The sequence below is a fragment of the Artemia franciscana genome, chromosome 11 (genome assembly GCF_032884065.1).
Source record: "Artemia franciscana chromosome 11, ASM3288406v1, whole genome shotgun sequence".
Taxonomy (NCBI): Eukaryota; Metazoa; Arthropoda; class Branchiopoda; order Anostraca; family Artemiidae; genus Artemia; species Artemia franciscana.
In genome coordinates this window covers 24654217-24680004 of record NC_088873.1, presented here as the reverse complement: position 1 = coordinate 24680004, position 25788 = coordinate 24654217, and the positions used below count along the sequence as shown (strand labels likewise).

General features: G+C 32.8%; 1 protein-coding gene across 1 annotated transcript in view; it reads left to right on the top strand.

Moving 5' to 3' along the window:
• Positions 1-7754: 7754 nt before the first annotated feature.
• The window catches only part of LOC136032578 (TBC1 domain family member 30-like), a 223975-nt gene continuing 205941 nt past the window's right edge, over positions 7755-25788 (top strand). Inside the window, exons 1-2 of the mRNA XM_065712848.1 lie at positions 7755-7956; positions 23335-23462. Of these exons, the coding sequence (XP_065568920.1) occupies positions 7755-7956; positions 23335-23462 (330 nt within the window). The remainder of the gene's footprint in view (positions 7957-23334; positions 23463-25788) is intronic.

The window sequence follows — 25788 nt, the reverse complement described above, 5'->3', positions numbered from 1 at the left end:
TGAGGGACAGATTCATGATCTCTTAGCACCCTCTCGACCTTACTTGTTGGCACTTGTTCAAACAAACGATCTAAAAACGCTGCATCAAGGCCGGAATCCCTCATATAAGTGTCTATATCAAAGTTGGGGGAAGCTATATTAGTAGAGCTTAGCCCCGTACTAAAATTCACCTCGTGTTCACTTTCCTCTAGGGTCTTGCATACACTTTCGTGGAATTGTGCTGGTATCGTCCCTCTGTTATCATTATAGACCCCTAGATATGTTGGTATATGAACCTTAAAAAAAATAAGAGCTTATTAGCTCATTGAAACAGTTTTGATTTCACCGTGAAAAATGTTTTTATATTAGGCTGAAAACAAACACATTATTAGTCTGAAACTTTTTGACAGGGCAAATTATGGGTTCAGATGCATTAAGACCACACTGTCACCTATAGGTTTAATGAATACAAATTCTTCCATACACGGACCCCCCTCCAATTGACCTTCGGGATCCATGGAGCTCCCACAATACTTAAGAGTTTAAAAGCCTTAAATTAGCTCCAAACATGGGGCTAGAGTGCCCCCTTTATGCCTCAGCTACTAAAAAGTTCCAAAGAGTCTTAAAAAACTTATGGTGGGGGAAGTTGTGTCCATTGTCGGGACTAAAAAGTTCCAAAGAGTCTTAAAAAACTTATGGTGGGGGAAGTTGTGTCCATTGTCGGGACTTGCACCACTCTTCTCCTGAAGGAAATCTAGCGGTAGCTGGTTGATCAGGCTGGATCATCATTAATGTTCTGAAAAAAAATGTCAATTACTGTTCCCTTGAAACAATTATGGTTTTAAGCCGTAAAGAGAATTTATATTGAGCTGAAAAAAAGAATATTATTAATCTAAGGACTAGGGTCCTCAAATCCCCCTTCTTAGAGACAGGGGACCCTTTCGACAGTAAAATGTTGCTAAAATATTGTTCATATACTTAGGCTCTCTTGAAAAAAATCAAATGGGAAACTTTGTGTTAGCCTTAGTAAGCAGGATGTTAAAAACTTCTTGTTTTCAAAACTTGACAAATCGCTAAAGGAATGGATTCGCCACACCAAAATACAATAAGTTTCTAGTTTCAAAGCATGGCTAAGAGTCCACTTCTTTGGGGGGGGGGGGGCTAGGGCAACCGTCAAACATGGCCTCTAACATCCTAGTTTTTTTTAATGCTGAAAATATTACTTTTTCTGCTGGTAACAAATAACAATAGCTCTACTTACGTTAGGATCGGCAGCTCAATCTTGCATGTTGAGCATACAAGGGCTGGCAACTTAATTGCCAAGGAGCTGGGGAGATCCAAAAGAGGCGGCAATTTCATCATGTATGGTGATCACGTTTTTCTCATGCTCGGGGTGGGCTGAAGGAGGCACATTCTCGCATTGTAAAGGGGCTAAGGAAGGGACGGCAATTTTGGCATGTATAGGGTCGGTCTCTTGACTTTGCAGAGTGGTGTATGCTGCAGCTCCTGCCCTTGTATTCTTCGGGGGAGGTGGATTAAATGGAAATAAAATTTTTGTTTTTTATGAAGTAAAAACATCCGTCTTATTTGTTCATTTCAGAAAGTTATTAATCATTTTATTATCAATCAAAACTAGTTGGAAATTAGTTTCCATAAAAATGATGTATATGGTTAAAATACATAGAAATATGTGAGCATTTAAGAAGCATGGAATTTAGCTTTTATAAATAACCCCATTGCCCCCTAACCACCTTAATGGGGGCTAGGTTAGGTTACGTTATGGGGGTAAAGATTAGAAAGTGATATGTAACCTGGGGTTAGTGAGTGGAATTTTAACTTTAATAAGGGTTAAAAGCACCTCCGCCTCAACCTTAGTAAGGGGCGTACGCCAAAAATGGTATTTGATGGAAAAATTCAAATTAGAAAATACCACACGCCGTAAATATTTTATTTGCATTTTTATTCTTGCTATAATATAGTAAAGAAAATCAATTCTTCACGCCCCTTTTTAAATTCGAACTACATAACACCTCTTTTTAAATTCGATTTTTATCAACTGCATGTAGCCAAAAATATGACTTAAAAATGATTATATAGCCCTAATGTAGAGAGGGGGGCCTTACATAATAATTCATTACTGCAATCACAATATTTCTAGTCCAATTTTTCACATGGAATCCTCGCTAAAAATACCTTAGACAGTAAATATTACCTTTACCTTTTTATTCATGCTATAACCTACTAAAGGAAATCTGTTCTACACATCTATTTTTAAGTTTTGATTTTAATAAGCTGCATGTAACCCATTACATGACTTTAAAATGATTGCATAGCCCCTCTGTAGGGAGGAGGGGTCTCACATAATATTTCTTTATTACAATAAAAATTTTCCTTGTCCAATTTTCCACATGAAATCCTCGTTAACAATATATTAGACCGTAAGTACTTTCTTTGTGTTTTTATTCTTGCTATAATATAATAAAGAAAATCAATTTTTCGCACCTCTTTTTAAATTCAAGCTATATAGCACCCCTTTTTAAATTCAATTTTAATAAGCCACGTGTAACCAAAACATATCACTTCAAAATACTTGCATTGCACCGAGGGGTCTTTCATAATAATTCATTATTAAAATAAAAATGTTCCTTGTCCAATTTTCCACAAGGAATCATCACTTAAAATTTAATCAATACCATCATCTCTCAATTTAACGAAAAATAGTTTCCTTTTTTGGAGTATTTTACGTAAGGATTTCACTAAGAAACATCTAGTTTTGTAGTTGTTAAAAGCGATCCTTTTGGTCAATTAAGTAGTGTTTAAAAAGTTATGTTTACCTCCTCTTACCGATTAGATGTTGACCGCTTGAAATGGAAATAGGCGTATTTTAAATATAAAAATAGGCCACCCCTTCTTGCAAATCAAAGATTTAATGTATAAAAAGTCAATCAATTCAAACAGAAAAAAATATTTCTGAATTACGTAACGCTCGTAATATCAGAGCATCCAAATTTACCGGCTGCCAAGAATGCACCCTTATCCATTAGCGTAACACTGGGTGTTTTGCTCGAAACTAAGCCTTTTAGCTGACTGGTTGTGTAATTAGGGCTTTAACCCATGCAGCTGCTTATAAAATTTTACCCCGCTGATGGAATAGCGGAAAAAGTGATTTAATAGGGGGTAAGAATTTTGCGATAAAATTCAGATTAATTTATTACTGAGAGAATAATGTAATAGCAGGGGTTTGGGTTTTAACTGTTAATCTGATATAGAGAGTTATAGTAGGTCTTATTTGGGTATAACATCCCCCATGTTTTGATGGAGGAGGGTTTATATACATAAAGACTCACCAACATATCGGCAGAAATTAAATTCTTTTTTCAAATTTCTACAATTATCTATTTTAGAAAATCTTGATGTGTCACGTTCCAGATCTAATACAAAACTGATGAAAATTTCCATTCTAGTGCCCAATTTTACAACCCCCGGGAAAAATAGAAAATTATCCATTCTTGATAGAAGAATAACAATGCCCTTATTCCTAGAAAATCATTAGAGGATCACGTGATGCTTCTGTTCCTAGAAATAGCAGGACATCCTTTGTTTGTCCTGCTAGTAGAATTACATGCCTTTGTTTCTAATAAATCAATAGACGTCTAGACTGTATAGCGGTTCTGCTCCAAGAAATGGCGAAAAATCCTTTGTTTGCAGACAGCAAAAGGCTATATCTGTGTGAAGCAGATCAATTCATGATCAATTTGGACCATGTCCTTACCTGAGGGACCATGAAGGTTTTTCCTGGCCTCTAACAAGTCCTATTACACAGCATCCAAGGAAATTCTGAATTAAACAAACCCTATTACGTAACAAGCACCTAAATCTTGAAGTACACAGACGCTGTTATGCAATAATCAAAAGTAAACAACCCCTATTAGGTAGCATACAGGTGCACTATATCATTACAGGTGCACTATAGCATTGCATAAGATCCAGGTGCGCGTAATAACGTCTTGAGGGGATAGTATCACCAAAAGTATACCCCCTATCTCTGTTGCGAGAATCCTGAAAGGCCTCACTACTGTCGATTCAGAATTATCAATATATATATGTTCAACCCCCAGATTCAGAGGCTATTATGCCGTGTGGTTTGACAATTATTCCTGAAGATACGTGCAGTGTATAGAAAACAACATATTAAAAAAAATAAAAGTTTAACCAAGCCACTCTTTAATTTAATTAGAAAGATAACTAATACTTAATAAACACAGACTTTAAGTCAACTTAAGGCAAAAAAAACACTAATTATTCCTCGCACATAAATAACATCCAAATAAACTGTCGAGCTATGGAAACCTAACAATTGTAGCCAGCAATTAACTGGTTGCTGATTAATCAGCGAGAATCACGCCATGCTCACGTGCCCAAATAGATAAAAAAGTGGGATACATCTCTGCTACCTGTGCTCAAAATGAATCGTTTTGTTGTTCAAGCCAGTGAACTATAGTTGCAGCCATGGTGATTCGAATGTTGTTTTTTGTTAAGCCTTTTTTGGAGTTTCAAACTATTTTTCGAAATTCCCTTAAATTCGTTTTCAAATTAACATTTAACTATTAATACTAATTTAGATAAGAGTCAGTATTCCTGAATCAGCTAGAAATAGCAATTTTTTCGCTTGCCAGCTTTTTTAAATGTCTCTTTAATTTTTTGTTACTATGGACCGTTTAGAATATTATGATAGAATTATCTTCTTGGCTTGTAAAGCAGATCAGCATTAACAAAAAGTCTTAGCACCAATGATCAATAGAACCTCATTTTTCTTCCAAAATTTGACATGATATTTCGATGAACCGTTTACGTTTAGTGTCTTTCAATTTACCTGTGCCCCCTACCAGGTCGAAATATCACGTCCATTCGACTCCCACCCTTCTCCCATCTCCAAAACTTTTTTTAGAGCTTCCATTCGGTCTCTTAGGCTGTTCCCGAAAGTATTGCAAATAATTTGAACAATCAGGTGCACATAGCGTGTATTATTTACTCGGGTACACATGTTGTTTCCAAGTATGCTTTAGGAAAAACCTAAGTTTTTGGCATACCCAACGATTTGTAAGATTTCTTTCGAAATATAACTAATTAAGAACAAATAATTTGTTCGCTATTTTCTAAGTTACCCCTTCCCCATTTCTCACTCTTAACAAATCGTCTGATTTTCTCATCTCATAGAACGATCTCTGAAAGTTTCAAGCTAATCGGACACCCTAAGCCAAACAAGCCCCTATTTACCGTAAAAAAAAACTATATTCAAACCCTGAGCAATTTGCATAATTTACAGCCCTTCCTCAGGGACTTTGGGGGTCATGGCGTCCCCAGAAACGTATTTATAGACCTTTCAATCACTGTGAACAAAATGGTAACCTCAAAATTTGATTTTGTTTCCTTGGGTTTTAAAGGGAGAAGGTGAAAAAAGGGTATGGGAGGGGTGCTGTTTGCCCTCCGATCTTTTCGATTTTTCAAAAGGGCACTAAAACTCTAATTTCCCAAACAGATGAGCCCTCCAAATTTTTAATGACCACTCATTCCATACGAAGTGGCCTGGCCAAAAAAAGAAAAAAAAACATGGAAGCAATATTGCTCTTTACTTTGGCAGCGCTACTACGCTGCCTCTTATATGAACTCTAAAATTTGTTTTAGAAGATACTTGCTTTTATGATTCAACCATATATAACACATAGGTGAATCGAATCTTGATGTCGAAGCAATAGAATTATCGGAAATCAACAATTCAGATCGTTTCCTACCAAGGGCATGAACAATTTTGTTGCAGCTACAATGCTCTGCCGCTTCCATGAAAGATTAAAATCAGTGTAAAAGCCTAAGTAACTAACTCTCAAACTAGCAAAAACATTGAGATTTATCTAAACACTATTCAGTTTTGCAAACGATTATCCAAGAAATGACTAGAAGCCGTCACCGTAGTGTCATCTGCAAATGACAATAGGCAACAAGTTGGAAGTTCATGAACATGAAAAGAAATGCACCTAGGATTTACGCCATTTAGAGAAAAAAACTTTTAGCACTTCATTTGGGCCCCAGTTTAGGGCGAATAAAAACTGTGTTGGATCTCTTTGGTTATTTGAATCTCCTTGACCGAAAAACTTCCAGCCAATCAAAAAAAAAAAAAAAAAAAAAAAACTTAGATAAACAAATCCTGTTACTGACCCTGTACCCACAAGCTATTTTTTGCAATTAAGGGTCTGTTTGGTCTAGGGACTTACGGGTTTAAGTTCCAAGCCTCTCAGAAAAAAATTTTTCGCTCACTTTTTCCTCGTGCATTATGGGTGCCTAGACCAAAGGACTGGAGGATACTAGGTTCAAGCCAGTCAGAAAAATACATTTTAAGCTCTTTTTTCTGACGTCATTTCTTTGGTGTCTTAGCTTTTTTTAGGTGGAATAAACATACCCTAAGGTAATTTTTTTTGTATATAGGTCCCCTGTGTCCATGAACTTATGGATATAGGATTCAAGCCGTTTGGAGAGAAACTTCCTGGCCCTTTTTCAGGGAACTGACTTTTGTTTTGTGTAAACGTTTGGTTCCCTTGTCCCAAGCAAATGATAATAACAGTCTCAAAACGTGTAGAAAATGAAAATAACTAGGTGATTTACATGACCTGTTTTTAAGAGACTGTATCCCAAAACTTTTATTGTAGTAGGGCTCCTTTGGCCAGGGGACATGCGGTTTTAAATTTCAAGCCGTTTATAAAAAAAAACAACTATAATCTCCCTGGTTCCTGATAGAATTTTTGAGCAAAGACCAAACATCTTTTTTTCTTTCAGATTTTTCTAAGAAAATTGTTCAGAAAATGCGTCACCTTTTCCGACGAAAAGACATTTCACTGAGCTCTGAGTATTTTGAATTATGTTTTTCTCTTCTTTAATAATGTAAACGGTACTGACTTACCGTCTTCAATTTTATTCTATGGGATCCTCCTGTATTTTTTTTTCTCTTTTGTTTGAAAGATATTTATCGAGAAGCTGAGTTCCAATAAGAAAACCCTAATATTTCGCTTGGGATCAGGGCTAAGATCCTAGAATATATTCTACTTCAAAGTAACTGAGAAATATTAACAAATAAAAAGGGCTTTTTAAATGAGTTAAGCTCTGCCCAAATGCTTGGCAATTGATATCAAAGTCATATCTACATAAATTGGAAACAATTTGTATGTATACTTTGAACACTGAATTGTGAACGAATATCCTAACACCCAGTCGGAAGGAATATCTATGAGCAGAAAGTTAAATGAAACTACTCCTGGTTACCAAATTTTTGATTGAATTTTTTTATAATAGTATTTTTTCCTTTTCGTCGGTTACTCACTCCAGATATAATCCACTGTATAAATTTTTTTTTTCGCAATATACGACATTGTAAGAACATCTACCAAATAGGAGGGCGGGCTTGCCCTCGGTGTGGGGCTCCTCCCAAAAAATCACAAAATTAAACCCATAATTCTCTTCTTTTTTTTTTTTTACTTAATTTGTACTTTTATGTGTTTTTTCAGGTTGTAGTACCTAAATTAAATTTGGCCTGACCTATGTGTCAAACTGTAAAGATTTGAAAATAAAACTGCACATAAGCTGCAAAATGTTATTTTTGCGTAACTAAAAGGCTCCCTAGCTCACTTAAAAACAAAGTGTCAATAGCTACCAATTTTGACTTTTTGTTTAGATGCAGCAAATAAATATTTTTTGGCAAAGAAGAATCGACAGACAAATAGATCAATATGATTTTATACGGTAACGAGTCATCATTTCTTTCAGACATAAGTGAACTTCATATTGTTGTGAACCAACTCAGCTCATCAATCAATCACGTGGTACTCCAGCTAATCAGGCAGCTTAAACGACGTGATAAGCTACGCAACAGGATGGAGAAGAACTGTGACATAATTACAGCGTATTTACAAGCAATTTCACCAAAGAGAAGTTAGTCAATTTGAATTTAGATAAGCATAAAAGCACAGAGTGATGTGTTTTTAGTGTGAAATACCACTGTCTTAGGACGATGAGCTTAAAAGCAAACCATACATCCAGTGTTCAAATGAAACTTTGGGAGGGGTTGGGTAAACTTCAAATTAGTTATTTCTTGCTGAATATGGTCCTGGTATGGTGAAGCACGTTTAGAGCTCTTTTTTCAACTTTAGAAAAGAGGGAAATCAAATAAAAAGAAAATCATACATTTAAGTACTTGGATAAACACGCATTTTAATGATCGTCTTCAGGCATAACTCTGTCTGTTTCGTATTTTCAATTGTAAGGCTCTCGATCATGTTTCCTCATCTTCTTATCCTAATGCATTTCAAATTAATTACAACCTGTTTTGTTATTTCAAGATAATTGGTTTTTTGTATGGAAATGGTAACCTCCTGGGAGGGTGTACAGAGTGGAGGGGGGTTGAATAGATTTGGATGGAGGAGGAGCGTGGGTAGCTGTGCTGGTCTCAGGTGGCCTGGTGCTCCGGTGAGTTGTTAGTAGCAGCAGTAGCAGTAGTAGTAAATTTCAATAGGTAGCATAGTGTAGCATAAATGGCAGACAGTAACAACAGGAATCAAGGGGTAAAATTAACCTTGACTTGATGCCAACTTAATTGGACAATCTGTCTTGGCTTTTTCTACAATTGGCCATGACTTTGACTTTTCCATAAACTATTCCCTTTTTTAATTCAAAAATCAACGGATATACGTTAACCTGTCATGTAGGCGAATTTCAAGGCCCGCTAGAGGGAGAACGAGTGGGGGTGGGTACTTTAAAATACCTTCCTGAGATAAACTTTAATCTTTAGACCCATCCCCGAAAGTTTCATTTTCCCAACCTAACCCCTTTCCGAGATAGCCAAAAGTCACTAAACTAGAATTTAACCCTGACAAGGTCCTAGACGTCCTTCGTTCTTAGTAATAAGTTCGCCTGAAGTTGAATTTCAGACGAACTCCTAGACCGAGGAATCCTGAAATTATTTTAAATGGGTTGGGTATTAAAGGGTCTGACAATGGTCTAACACGCTCTTTCCTTCTCATTGGTTTAGAATTTACACCCTTAAGTTCCTGGGACAAGTAGAAAGGGGACGCTAGAAAATAGCTCCTCCAAAACAAGAAAATGGGCCCCAAAACTGGGGCCCAGAAAGGTCCAAAAGTATTATTTCGATCAGCTTGAAACTTAAATATTCGGGCCCTTGGCCAAAGGGCCCCAATTCACAAAAAGAAAATAAAAAAAAATATATTCTTTGACAAAACAAGGCGTACAAAAAGGGTGGTGTCACGAATCGATAAAACCATAATTAGCTTATTCCGTTTTTTCTGCATTGTGATCTAACTTTCAAGTCGATCAGTGATAAGACTATTTTTGGCCCATTTTCTGCGTTTGAAAAAGTTGGTTTGAGCTAAAGAATAAAACTTATAATTATATAATACTATAAATTAATAAAGATGATATTTTTCTATTTGAAGGATATCTTCCAGGATTTGGCTTGGTTAATAAAAATAGCTCATATGTGCGATATATCTGCTGCATTCAAAGAATTTAATTTAGGTTTGCAAGGTTTTAGTTTTACAATTCTATTGTGTCGGATATTTTTTTTTTGCGATGATTAAAAAAAAATGCTTCTGTGGAAAAAACTACTTTCAAAAATTTATTCTCATCCTTTGAAACATTATATGAATCTATTGAAATCCATCGAAATTGTGATGGAGTAGATTTATATCTAGAAACGGTATCAATTTCTACTAAAGAAAATCTTTCTGAGCTAATGAATATTTTTAAAAAGTTGTTCGATCCTCCTTCAAATAACATTTTGATTAAAGATTCTTATTCAGTAAATGTTAAAAGGAAGAAATGTTAAATCCTGGTGAACAAGAAGTTAACAATTTATTGAAATTTAATGCAACATTGACTGAGAAGGTGCTTGAAACTGAACCAGTAAAGTAAACTAAAAATGGTTCGAATTAACGTCTTATTGCCACCAGTTAGACCTTTGAAGATGCGTTCTTAGCAGGGTTACCATCCGATGGAAAAAATCAGAAAAATTAGGAAAAACCATCCGATGGTTTTTTTGGTTGATTTAGAGATTTGCTTCAGCGACCTAGTGATTTATGTGCTGATGCAGTGTTTTTTTTATTTTTAGGCAATAAATAGAAATTATTTGAAATAGTGATGTCACTGGGATGGCAACCCTGGTTTCTCAGTCTTGGTGTACTAAAGAAATAAGTATAGAAACAAATTAAGTATCGAACCTGATTAACATCATTGACTCCTAATTTGAAAATGCTACGTAATTACAAGCAATATTTTCCTTCGTACTAAGGGCAAAATGCTTAGAAACGAAGCTTATTCAATTTAGGCTACACAAGTTTTAAATCAAAATAAAAAAAAAACTAGTTTTTTAACTGAAAGTAAGGAGCGACATTAAAACTTAAAACGAACAGAAATTACTCCGTATATGAAATGGGTTGTCCCCTCCACAATCCTTCGCTCTTTACGCTAAAGTTTGACTCTTTGCCACAATTCTACTTTTTAAAACAACTAAAGGATTTAGCGTAAAGAGCGGGGGGTTGGGAAGGGGACAACCCATTTCATATACGGAGTAATTTCTGTTCGTTTTAAGTTTTAATGTCGCTCCTTACTTTCAGTTAAGAAAACTAGTATTTGTATTTAATTTCTGAGCGTTTTTGAATTAATGCATGTTTGATTTTGGCTTTCCACACATAAATTATTAAAATGAAATTTGCATATTAATTCTTTTTTTGGCTAAATGGCTTTCTCTTAGTTTTGATTAGACGATTTTGAGAAATAAGGGGTGTGGAAGGAGGCCTAGTTGCCCTCCAATTTTTCGGTTACTTAAAAGGCAACTAGAACTTTTAATTTTTAACGAACGTTTTTATTAGTAAAAAATATACGTAACTTAAGAATTAACTCACGTAACAAACTTTTATATTCTTATATTTTTATTATGTATATGAGGGGGTTTGTACCCTCGTTAATACCTCGCTCTTTACACTAAATCGTAAGTTTTGTCCCAATTCTTTAAGAATGACACCTGAATCAGAATAAATAGTTGAAATTACTAAAAATACTTTAGCATAAAGAGCGAGGTATTTATCTCCTCCTAAATACCTCACTCTTTATTCTAAAGCATTTTTAGAACCTCTCATATGCGTAATAATCTCCGTTCGTTTTAAGCTTCAATGCTACTCCTTACTTTCAAGTGAAAAAACGTTTTAATGTTTATTTTTTCATTGTTTTTTTTTATAGTAATGCTAGAAAATCCTGCGCCCTTTTCATTGAATTTTTCTTCCCCATGACATTTTCCTCCAAGAAAATATCCTCCCACATAGCCCCCTCCCCTCAACCCCACCGCCATACCAAAAAAATCCCCCTGAAAACGTCTGTACACTTCCAAATAACCATTGCTGTATGTAAACACTGGTCAAAGTTTGTAACTTGCACAATCCCCAGGGATTGTGGGGGAGTAAGTAATTCCCAAAGACATAGTTATTATGGTTTTTGACTAGGTGGAAAAAAATGGCTATCTCAAAATTTTGATGCATTGACTTTGGGAAAAAAATGAGCGTGGGAGGGGGCCTAGGTGCCCTCCAGTTTTCTTGGTCACTTAAAAAGGGCACTAGAACTTTTCATTTCCGTTAGGATGAACCGTCTTGTGACATTCTAGGACCACTTGGTCGATACGATGACCCCTGGGGAAAAAACAACAACAAACAAACAAACAAACAAAAAACACGCACCCGTGATTTGTCTTCTGGCAAAAAATACGAAATTCCACATTTTTGTGGATAGGAGCTTGGAATTTTTCTAATGGGTTCTCTGATACGCCGAATGCGATTGTGTTATTTTCGTTAAGATTCTATGGCTTTTAGGGGGTGTTTCCCCCTATTTTCCAAAATAAGGCAAATTTTCTCAGGCTCGTAAATTTTGATGACAAAGACTAAATTTGATGAAACTTATATATTTAAAATCGGCATCAAAATTCAATTCTTTTGATGTATCTCTTAGCATCAAAATTCCGTTATTTAGAGTTTCGTTTACTATTGAGCTGGGTCGCTCCTTACTACAGTTCGTTACCACGAACTGTTTGATAATTGCTGATTGCTTTATTACTTATATTTTCCTGACATAATTATTTTGAAATTTTTGTTTAAACAAATAAATGGCTGATTTTAATAAAAATAAATGTCTGTTTTAAAAAGCTGTTTGATACTATGGGTTGCAAAAAATCTTAAATCTTGTACATGACAGCGGTCAATAAAATTTCAGAAACACTGCTATATGATGAGCAAAGTTATGTGGAAATTGGCTGGCAATACAATGAATTGAATGACGTTGAGTTGAAGAAATGTTATTATTTCTTAGTATCAATCACTAATAAAAAACTTAGCATAAATACATTTCTCTAAATGTCACAGCATGATATCGAGGAGGGATAAGCAAAGAAATCCACAAAAAGAGAAAAAAAAATTAACTTTTACCTCAAAATGGGTTAAATAAGGCTGGAGCCACCAATGGTTGAATGGACAGAGGATGGACATTAGAAATTTGAACTCAGTATCACCAATTTGGAGGGAAGGGGGGGTAATCTCCCCTAGGTTTTGATAAATATCCCCCCTTTAGATCTCTACAATTTCGGTAGACCGATTTAATGATTTTTACAAGCAACAAAGTTGCCACTACCCACTGTTTTAGTTCTGGTTAGTCAGTGGTATTCAATTTTTATTTCTTAGTTAAAAAATTAAAACAGAATCTTTGCCCCTACTATATTTATGTGAATCGGCGTCAATGGTTGGATTAAATCCAGGAGAATTGAGCAGAATTAAGTGAAACGGAGTATGAGTCCGATAGAGCTGAATTGATATTAGGTTGAGTTAAAGGGCTATAGCTGAATGAGGTTATATTTCAAATGTTTAAGTTGTATAACCACCTATTTATTTATGTGCTCTTTGTTTGAAACTCATCCAACTATTTTCCGCAATTTGATGAAGTTTTGCTCCGTTGATGTTTGACTCTTACAAGTCAACACTTCAAGCTGATAAACCCTTTCCCTTCATAACTGCTATAATGTTATGCCCCTCCCTCAGTTTCAGCAATCTCGAGTTAGCAAAAACTGATCAGAGCCCCATCTAAGTTAGTATCTAATGAAGGGATATAATTTCATAATACAATTCCCTTGTTCCCGGGAATCGATCTATGAAAACTTGTGCGCTGTGTAGGCGATACGTATTTTCGCGGATGTTTTAGCCTTTGAATTCCAGTTTAACTTATGAATTGACAAAGATAGGTTTAAATGAGTGGGTTTTTGAGTAGCATTAAGGTGAACATATCTAATTTTGCCAAAGGTGAGAAAGTTTAAGAACTATCATTAATTTCGAATTGTTTTTGTTCGAAGAGGAGATGAGTTGAAGAATATTAATTTTGCTTAGATTTTATCATAGGCTACTAGCTTTCCTTGAGTATTTTTGATTTTTTTCGAAATGTTTTTTATTCAAAAAACGGAGCTCACTTTTTTCTTCCTTGAAATTAGATTGGAACCAAAAGATGATTGGTGAAGCTTGTTTCAGTTTGTTTTCTATGAGAGTTGTTACCCTCCGCCTTTTTTGCTTCGCCAAAGGATTGAAATTGGATCTCTATATGTCCTTTCAGGTTACAGGCCTCCTGCTTCCAAGATCAATCAAGAAAAAGAAAGAAGAAGACTCTAAACCAACAATAAAACAAAATATTGTAACAAATACAGGTAAAGATAAAACAAGGTGCTTGAACGGTAATTTAGTAAATATAAAAGATGCATTACCTCTCCGGAATTTCAACTTAGGTCTCTACGAATTTTGAAAGCAAGGAACATTGAAATTTCTTTATGGTTACTCATGCTTAGAATCAAAGAAACGCAGTAAGGATGAGCCCCTACCTGCAACCATGTTTGTTAAAAGAAAAGTTTTCTTACGCCACGAGCATAATGGTCCCAGCCAAAAATATAGATATCCGGTAGTCTGAATAAAGCGATGAAAAATATTTGCGTGCTTGGCAGATCCATGTTTGCAGTTTTTTGTCGGGCAAAAGGGTGTTTTTAGGAAAAAAGGGGATAAATCCTCCCTTTGATGGAGGGGAGGTCTGATAATTTTGCATTGTCGTCAACACCTCTATTTATATTCTGCTAATTCTGCTGTCGGGTCCACTTGCTTTATCAAACAGTTCGTGGTAACGAACTGTAGTAAGGAGCGACCCGGCTCAATAGCAACCAAACTCTAAAAAATGGGGTTGTGATATCAATAGCTACATCAAAAGAATCGCATTTTAATGCTGCTCTTGAATATATATAAGTTTAATCAAGTTTAGTCTTACGCGTTAAAAGTTACGAGCCTGAGAAAATTTGCCTCATTTTAAAAAATAGGGGGAAACAACCCCTAAAGGTCATAGAATCGTAACGAAAATCACACCATCAGATTCAGCGTACCAGAGAACCCTATTGTAGAAGTTTCAAGCTCCTATCTATAAAAATGTGGAATTTCGTATTTTTTGCCAGAAGACAAATCACGGGTACGTGTTTATTTGTTTGTTTTTTTTTTGTTTTTTTCCCAGGGTTCATCGTATCGATCAAGTGGTCCTAGAATGTCGCAAGAGGGCTCATTCTAACGGAAATGAAAAGTTCTAGTGCCCTTTTTAAGTGACCAAAAAAATTGGAGGGCACCTAGGGCCCCTCCCACGCTCATTTTTTCTCCAATGTCAACGAATCAAATTTTGAGATAGCCATTTTGTTCCGCATAGTCAAAAACCATAATAACTATGTCTTTGGGAATGACTTACTCCCCCACAGTCCCTGGAGGAGGGGCTGCAAGTTACAAACTTCGGCCAGTGTTTACATATAATAATGGTTATTGGGAAGTGTACAGCGTTTTCAGGAGATTTTTTTTTTAGTTTTGGGGGTGGGGTTGAGGGGAAGGAGCTTTGTGGGAGGATCTTTCCTTGGAGAAATATGTCATGGGGGAACAGAAATTCAATGAAAAGGGCGCAGGATTTTCTAAAATTACTATAAAAAAAACAATGAAAAAATAAACATGGAAAAGTTTTTTCAATTGAAAGTAAGGAGTAGCATTGAAACTTAAAACAAACAGAGATTATTACGCATATGAGGGGTTCTAAAAATACTTTAGCATAAAGAGCGAGGTATTTAGGAGGAGATAAATACCTCGCTCTTTATGCTATAGTATTTTTAGTAATTTCAACTATTTATTCTACGGCCATTCGGATTCAGTGGTCATTCTTAAAGAATTGGGACAAAACTTAAGATTTAGTGTAAAGAGCGAGGTATTAACGAGGGGACAAACCCCCTCATATACATAATAAAAATTTAAGAATATAAAAGTTCGTTACGTAAGCTAATTCTTAAGTTACGGATATTTTTTACTAATAAAAACATTCGTTAAAAAATAAAATTTATAGTTGCCTTTTTATGTAACCGAAAAATTGCAGGGCAACTAGGCTTTCCGCACCCCTTATTTCTCAAAATCCATAAGAGAAAGCCATTTAGCCAAAAAGGAATTAATATGCAAGTTTCATTTTAATAATTTATGTGTGGAGAGCCAAAATCAAATATGCATTAATTCAAAAACGTTCAGAAATTATATAAAAAAACTAGTTTTTTTAACTGAAAGTAAGGAGCGACATTAAAACTTAAAACGAACAGAATTTACTCCGTATATGAAATGGTTTGTCCCTTCCACAATCCCTCGCTCTTTACGCTAAAGCTTTTAATTGTTTTAAAAAGCAGAATTGTGGCAAAGAGTCAAACTGTAGCGTAAAGAGCGAGGAATTGCGGAAGGGACAACTCATTTCATATACGGAGTAAATTCTGTTCGTTTTAAGTTTTAATGTCGCTCCTTACTTTCAGTTAAAAAAAAAACTAGTTTTTTTAATGTAAGTTTACTTAACAGCATTTTCATTTGGGAAATAGTTCCCTATATCTCAGCGTTTAGAAAAATCATGGCATTATAGAATGGTTATAACAGAGATGTTTGAATAATATGTACTATGCAGTAAGAAGGCAATATGTACTTTGCATTTAGAAACTGATTGCTTTTTACTGATCTTCGATAGTGCACCCGGTGAAATGCTGTACCATATGCTATGCCATGTGTGCTATTTCATGGGGATGACCTTTTCGAAACATTTGAAGCTACAAATTTCAATTTTGAATAAGGCTGATCATTTTATTTCCAATATAAATTTTACTAGATTCAATGCTTCGTAATACTTATAATAGTCGTTTATCACCTATATTTTCTTGTTCCGGCAATTTTTATGTTCCATGGTCGATTCAACAAAAATCATGCATGTTCAACTGATGTCGTCAAATTTAAAATCGCACTGCACAGCGTTTTTGGTTTTTGGAACAAGTATAAGTTTCAGTTCAATAGCCCATAGAATATAATGCATGAGTTAGGGTTTAAGTTCTGGTATTCTGTATGTCTGAATATTCATTTTTATCTGACCTATTTGCAAAGTAAATTTAGCTGAATAGAATGATATAACTCTCTTTCGGAACTTGGAATCTTTAGGTATGGAATTCTAGACTATCTTTTGAGGGACAACATAACTTGTGATTTCTTACCGTCGATATTTAGTTTTTAATCTTTTCAGTTGGGAACATAACTACAACTTGATTTAGATGGTATTGATTCTACCATATTTTAACAAGAATTCCTTAGCCTTCACTACTGTACACTATCACTAAAATGAAATAGGGGAAATTCAAGAAAATGTCCTAAGGAAATTTAGTCATCTCTCTTCACAGGACAAAGCTAGTATGAAATTTAACCGCTCAATCATACGACTGTACATCTATCTTGAAAAAAAAGACTACTGTATGAGCACATCTACCGAGCTTCCCTACGACTCTTTTCTTATGACTATAACTAAGCAATAAAATCATTTTTTCTTGTGACAAACGTGAAAAAAGTAAGAATCGTAAGTTTTAAAGTTGCTTTTATCTCTATCTTTCCCGAAATTTTTTATCCGAAATTATATTATCTTTATCTTTCCCAATTATTATTATTGTTTTCTATCATTTTTCTAATTTATATCCCTCCCACTGATTCTTCCACATCTACTATTAGTCATCTATGGTCTCAGATTTCTAGAGCCTCTGATCTTATAGTCCTAATTAAATAAGTTGTTTCTGTTGGCTGCGTTAGATATGCCAGGAGCTAATTAGTCGTTTTTGTTAGCGGGAAAAGAAGAGAGGATATGGACTGCATCAGAACACGAGAACAAGTTTTTAACTAGCTGTATTACTGTAGGTTAGTTCAATGTTATCATGATTACTTCTTATTTAAACATTTCATTCATTTTTTTTTACTAAGTTTTTGTTCTGTAAAGCAGAATTTTTTAAGACTAGGCTATCAGATATATTTTTCCGATGTGGAATTATATATATATATATATATATATATATATATATATATATATATATATATATATATATATATATATATATATATATATATATATATATATATATATATATATATATATATATATATATATATATATATATCTATATATATAAAAATAAGTTGTCTGTGGATCTGTGGATCGTGGATCAGGTGACGTCACCTGAAAAAACTGGATCAGGTGACGTCAAAACTGAAAAAACTAAAAAAAGGCAAAAACTACAAAAAAAACTAAAAACTAATAAAAAAATAAAAAAGCTAAAAAACTAAAAAAACTAAAAAAAGGCAAAAACTACAAAAAAAAACTAAAAACTAATAAAAAAGCTAAAAAACTAAAAAAACTAAAAAAAGGCAAAAACTACAAAAAAAACTAAAAACTAATAAAAAAAATAAAAAAGCTAAAAAACTAAAAAAACTAAAAAAACTAAAAAAAGGTAAAAAACTAAAAAAACTAACTACAAAAAAAACTAAAAACTAATAAAAAAAATAAAAAAGCTAAAAAACTAAAAAAACTAAAAAAAGGAAAAAACTACAAAAAAACTAAAAACTAATAAAAAAGCTAAAAAACTAAAAAAACTAAAAAAAGGCAAAAACTACAAAAAAAACTAAAAACTAATAAAAAAAATAAAAAAGCTAAAAAACTAAAAAAACTAAAAAAACTAAAAAAAGGTAAAAAACTAAAAAAACTAAAAACTAAAAAAAAACTAAAAAAAAGGAAAAAACTGAAAAATAAGCTAAAATAAAGGTAAAAACCAATAAAAAACTAAAAAAAAAACTGAAAAAACTAAAAAAAGGCAAAAACTACAAAAAAAACTAAAAACTAATAAAAAAAGTAAAAAAGCTAAAAAACTAAAAAAACTAAAAAAACTAAAAAAAGGTAAAAAACTAAAAAAAATAAAAAATAAAAAAAAAATAAAAAAAAGGAAAAAACTGAAAAATAAGCTAAAATAAAGGTAAAAACCAATAAAAAACTAAAAAGAAAAAAAGGAAAAAACTAAAAAAAATTTTCATCTAAAAAACTAAAAAAACTAAAAAAGGTAAAAACTAAAAGAACTAAAAAAGAAAAAAATAAATGACGACACTCAAAGAGAAAGCGACCAGGACAAAAGGAATGTTCGATTAGCAATCAACAAAGCACCGGGACACAGGGAGTATAAATGACGACCAGGACATAAGTAAAAAAAAAAAGTAACAAAACTAAAAAGAAGGTAAAAACTACAAAAAAACTAAAAAGAAAAAAAAACTAAAAACTAATAAAAAAACTACAAAATCTAAAAATCTAAATAAACTAAAAAAGAAAAAAAAAAGGAAAAAAACTAAAAAACGAATGTATATACAGACCGGGACACCGGGATACAAATGACGACCGGGACACAGGGAATATAAATGACGACCGGGACACAGGGACACAACTACAACGGGGACACCGGGGGAAACAGGGGGATATAAATGACGACCGGGACACCGGGACAGGGAATGGTCGATTAGCAATCACCATCAACAAAGCTCAAGGGCAATCATTAGAATCATGAGGTATAGATCTGAATACAGATTGTTTTCCCATGGACCATTATATGTTGCATGTTCAAGAGTCGGTAAACCTGACAATCTATTTATATGCAAAGACAATGGGACAGCAAAGAATGTTGTATATTCGCAAGTTTTACGTAGTTAAAACCATATATATATATATATATATATATATATATATATATATATATATATATATATATATATATATATATATATATATATATATATATATATATATATATATATATATATATATATATATATATATATATATATATATATATATATATATATATATATATATATATATATATATATTCACAGGTGGGACATAGGGACACAACTACAATGGCGCGTAACTATTATGGCGCGTAACGACTTACGCGCGCGGGGGGGCTTGGGGGGGGGCGAAGCGCCCCCACCAACTAGGTGGGTGGCGCGAAGCGCCACCCCAACAGCTAGTATATATATATATATATATATATATATATATATATATATATATATATATATATATATATATATATATATATATATATATATATATATATATATATATATATATATATATATTTATATATGCATATATATATAATATTTATATATATAATATATATTATATATATATATATATATATATATATATATATATATATATATATATATATATATATATATATATATATATATATATATATATATATATATATATATATATATATATATATATATATATATATATATATATATCTGATAGCCTAGTCTTAAAAAATTCTGCTTTACAGAACAAAAACTTAGTAAAAGAAAAATGAATGAAATGTTTAAATAAGAAGTAATCATGATATATATATATATATATATATATATATATATATATATATATATATATGTATATATATATATATATATATATATATATATATATATATATATATATATATATATATATATATAATATATATATATATATATATATATATATATATATATATATATATATATATATGTATATATATATATATATATATATATATATATAAATATATATATATATATATATATATATATATATATATATATATATATATATATATATATATATATATATATATATATATATATATATATATATATATATATATACACTGATAAAAAAGGCTCCAGAAGCGAGTAAGTAAACCGATTGTTTTCCGGGAATAAAATGTTTATAATCTTTCTCTGATGAGCAATGAGTGATTATGAACCCTTTAGAATAATTAAATTTGTTTCTCTAATTCATGGCTACTATAGGCTGTAGCTCGTCCTATACTAGGTTTCAGTTGCTGCCGCAAGCATGATTTATTTACTTTTTAGTGTTTTTTCGTTGATGAGTTTATGATGCCTCAAATTTACTAGTTACAATTTTTCATGTCTATGAATCTTTCGGTTTGGTTAATTGTTGTTTGTCCTATATATTTGGATTTGTACGTAAGGTCAAGACCTCGTTCAGGTGTAGATCTGTCCAAATTATTAGATAAAAAAACTTTTTTTCAACCGAAAGTAAGGAGCAACATCAAAACTCAAAACAAACAGTTTATTGTTATTAATTATGTGAGGAGGGACGCCCCCTTCTCAATACCTCGCTCTTTACGCTTGAGTTTTTCTGAACTTTAAAAAAAAGCTTATTATTCTTATTAAACGGCCGTTGTGTTGCAGAAGTCATTCTTAAAGAATCGGTGCAAGAAGTCATACTTTAGCGTAAGGAGCAGGGACAGCCCCTCTAATATAATTATTAATGTGTGTTCATTTTAAGTTTTGATGGTGCTCCTGATTTTCAGTTGAAAAAAAAAAAATTTTTTCAGTTGTAAATTTCTGATCGTTTTTAAATAATGCCGGCAAATCCAGCTACCCGTCCATGGATTCCTTCTCTCTACAGACAATACTTCCATGGAAAGTTATTCCCACATAAAATCCCCGTCCTTCGCCAGGAAAAATCTTCTCAGACAATTCTATTCTATCTGAAAATTCCTTGCGAAAACTTTCTTACGGACGGTTCCAGGTGAAAAATTTTTCTTAGTGCACTTTCACTTAGAAAAAACTTTCGTTTGAAAAGATTGTGTCCAAGTTCATTCCAGAAATCCCCTCCTCCATGGAAAAGTTTCCCCGTCCTCTTGCAGAATGTTGGACCCGCAGATAATTTTCTCTGGAGAATATCCTGTATTCCCCTTAATTCCCCTAGGCAATTCCTCTTAATATCTCTACTTGTAAAACTGAGTCGACAAAGGGAAAGGAAGACTAATCAAAATAAATTTGTATAAGAATTCTGGCAGATTCCCCCTGTGTATAATTTCTCATGTAAAGTTCACCCCCCAGAAACTTTCTTCCCCATGGAAAATTCTCTCCGTGGAGGATCAATTCTGAAATGTGTGCATACTTCTCAATAACAAATACTATACAAAAACAATGGGTAAATTTTATAACTTAAAGACGTTTCTCTAGGGGGTGTGGGGTCATATTATCTCCAAAGGTATAGCAATAGGACCTTCTAGCTATGCTGAACAAAATGGCTAACCAATAATTTTGATCCTATGCCTATTGGCTTGATGCGATCACCCCTGGCGAAAACGAACAAAAAAATAAAAATAAATAAACACGCATCCGTCAACTTTCTTCTGGCAAAAAATTCAAAATTCTACATTTTTGCAGATGGGAGCTTGAAACATCTACAATAAGACTCTCCGATACTCTGAATCTGATATAGATTTTCATTAAGATTTCTTGACTTTTAGGGGGTGTTTCCCCCTTTTTTGAAAATCGGAAAAAAGTTTCTCAGGCGCATAACTTTTGATGAGTAAGATTAAACTTAATGAATTTTATATATTTAGAATAAGCATAACAAGCCAATTCTTTTTATATATCTATTGATATGAAAATCCGGGTTTTTGCAGTTTCGGTTACTATTGAGCCGTGTCAGTCCTTCGGAAATAGTTTTTATCTTTTCTTACCATTAAATTCATAATTATGAATTTTAATTATTAATTTTATATACAATAGAATTACATGGTAGCAACATGATATTCAGGCTGATAAAATATAATAGTATCTTAATAGCAAAATTTGTTGTTTAAGTTGTCTTTATTGTTTCTATTGTTTGGTAAATGACGACTTATACTTATTGACGACATGACTGCCTGTCCATGGATTATTCTTTATGGTTGATTGTGTATGGTTATGCTGTTTGACCTATGTGATTGTATGGATGAGTAGGGTTAAGGCTTCATTTAAGTGCTGGTCTATATTAATCACTAATTTAGGAAAACAGCCTTCCTTTTCTCCTTCTGTCTCTTTTTTTTTCTTTTTTTTATGTGTTTGTGCTGTTGCATTGGTGATTTCTCTTTTCATAATATATATATATATATATATATATATATATATATATATATATATATATATATATATATATATGCATATATATATATATATATATATATATATATATATATATATATATATATATATATATATATATATATATATATATATATATATATATATATATATATATATATATATATATATATATGTATATATATATATATATATATATATATATATATATATATATATATATATATATATATATATATGTATATATATATATATATACATATATATATATATATATATATATATATATATATATATATATATATATATATATATATATATATATATATGTACATATATATATATATATATATATATATATATATATATATATATATATATATATATATATATATATATATATATATATATATATATATATATATAATTATATTGGATAGAGATCAGGCTAAATTCTTTCCAGTGACAGCGTCTAAATATAGTTTAAGGTACAAGTTTGAATGATCAAATTCCAAGCAAAAAGCTGTACGGAAAATAGATTCAGTCCCATTTTTATGAGTTATAATGAAAGAAATGTTGGGATAGCTAGATAGTGATCCGACTATGGCCAAAGGAAAAGCAGAATACTCTCGAATGGAGTAGAAAGAGGTCCCAGGGATAATCTAAATGAAGTAGGAACTTTATAGGATGAAATGAATCTCTAAATATATTCAGGTGGAGGAGGAGCTTGCGCAGATTGTTAGTAGCAGATTGGCTTGGTGCTGCTATGAGTTGACGTTATAAGTGCGAGTTTATTTTATACTAATAATATATCATACTTATCCTTCAATCAGGAAAATTTATACCGTGCAATCTGTTGGTTAATCTGAATTGCCAGTACTAGTTATGATGTATTACGTTACAAGTTGTATTTTCTTTGTTTTTTTTTTATTTTAAGGTCAAGATACAAGATTAAGATTTAGTATTGATCCACCAAGGAATGATACAGGATATACTCAATGGCACGATGCAATGCGAATGGTGGCCCGCTTACAAGAGGGGATACCACAGGATTTTCGTAGAAGAGTAAGTATTTTCTAGTTGAGCTGCTTGGTATAGTTTTTTTCCAACATGATCTGTCATTTCCGATTCCTGCTTTTCCAAAAGGAGTAAAATGACGGAATCTTTTCTTTCAAATTCTCTATATTTAGAAATACTTCTGATTTGCTGAGCCATGCTATGCTTACAAGTACAACAAGTTATTTTAAAACGATTGCAAGTTATTTTAAAACGATTGTATAGGTCCAGAAATTAATTCTTCTTGGAAACCACGCTTTAGAAAGGGCGATTGTGTTTTTGATGCAAGTATTTTGCTGCTCGCAGTGGTCTGCTAGTTCAATTTTTTTCATATTGTTATAGAATTTTGTATGGAAATTTGTCAAATTAATAAAAACTAGTGCTTAACTGAAAACACAAAATCAAAGCAACAAAAGAGGATTAGAAACAGAAAAATCCTTAAGTGGCCTGCAGGACATGAACAAAAAATTCATAAGGCTCTCAATAGTCTTTTACCGGATATGAAATTCATTAATTTTACAACACGAATATAAATTCAAAAAAAGCCGAAGAAGGCTTAGTTATCTATAAAGCACTTGTTTTTCAGAATTTTGTATTAAAAGATTTTTCCTGAAAATGACATTTTCAGGTCCCTATCTACAAAATGCGAAATTTTGTGCTTTTCCTGAGAAGGATGTGCTTGGATGCGTGCTAATTTTATCTTGTTCTTCTCGTGAATAGGGATTTTTAGAATGGAAATTACAAGTTCTAGTGTCCATTTTAAGCAGCAAAAGTGACTTTGCCAAAGCGAAGTAGCATTTTCTGTCATTTTTCGGCATAAAGCAACAATTCTGGCTCAATGTGGGTCAAGGTATTATCGAGTGAAATTTTGAGATAGCCATTCGATTTAAAATTATTGAAAAACTAATCATTGAACTTTTTAGTTTCAGAGGCCACAATCTCGTATGGTGGGGCTTTCATTTTTTAAGAAACACCGAGTCCATAATAAATAAACGATCAATATGGATAATTATTGATAGGCCTCATTTAACTGATTTGGTTAATCTTAGGTTTTATAATATTATTTTCTATGATTCATATTGATGCATCGACTTTTACAGAGGGGGACCAAATATTATTCATGATCTATAATCCTGAAGTCTCAAAAAGTACGTTTTCGGGCCCAATTTTATAATTTTCAGCTTGCCTTCAGATAAATTTTGAAAAATGAGTTGGGTAGTGGGGAAGGGGGTAAAATATAATTTTTTATATCCTTTACTCTAAGCAGTATTTTTGGACTAAGCCTGAAATACGGGTGCTCTGGGGTGATAGATTAGTAGTATAAAGGACAATACTACAGACAGAACACCATATTTGGACACTAAAGCTACAGACTATATCCAATTTGGGTCATTAACCTATTACATACAGGTATTAAACGCTTATATAATTTGCATAATTCTTATCTGGGCATGATTACCAAGGTAAATCCAATGACAATTATGTATTTTTTTATTTGGGTTGAAAGAAACCGGTTTACATTTTTATAGGAAATCTACATTAGTAAATATAAAGCGGACATTTTAGATATATTATATTAAATGGCGCCGAGAATAGAATTTTGATATCATTGATAAAAATGTTTTTTTTAATGTCATTACAAATATGGTTTTTCTGGAACAAAAAATCATGAGTATCACATGTATACCATTTGCATTTTGTATTTCAAAAATGTTACACATGAATTTCTTTGGGACAAGGAAACATCCACCCAGGCACACAGACACAGAGGGCGAGAGCGAGAAAAACACATACAAACACACAGATTCAGACATACAAACAGACAAAGACAGACACTGGGACAAGCAAACACCCGCCCAAACACACAGCCGCAGAGAGTGAGAGAGACAAAAACACAGATTCAGACATACAAACAGACAAAGACAGACATTGGGACAAGCAAACACCCGCCCAGGCACACATGCACAGAGAGTGAGAGAAACAAAAACACATACAAACACACAGATTCAGACATACAAAGAGACAAAGACAGACACTGGGACAAGCAAACACCCACCCAAACACAGCCACAGAGAGTGAGAGATACAAAAACACATACAAACACACAGATTCAGACATACAAACAGACAAAGACAGACACTGGGACAAGCAAACACCCGCCCAAACACACAGGTACACAGAGTGAGAGATACAAAAACCCATACAAACACACAGATTCAGACATACAAAGAGACAAAGACAGACACTGGGACAAGCAAACACCCGCCCAAACACAGCCACAGAGAGTGAGGGAGACAAAAGCAGATATTAACACACAGATTCAGACATACAGACA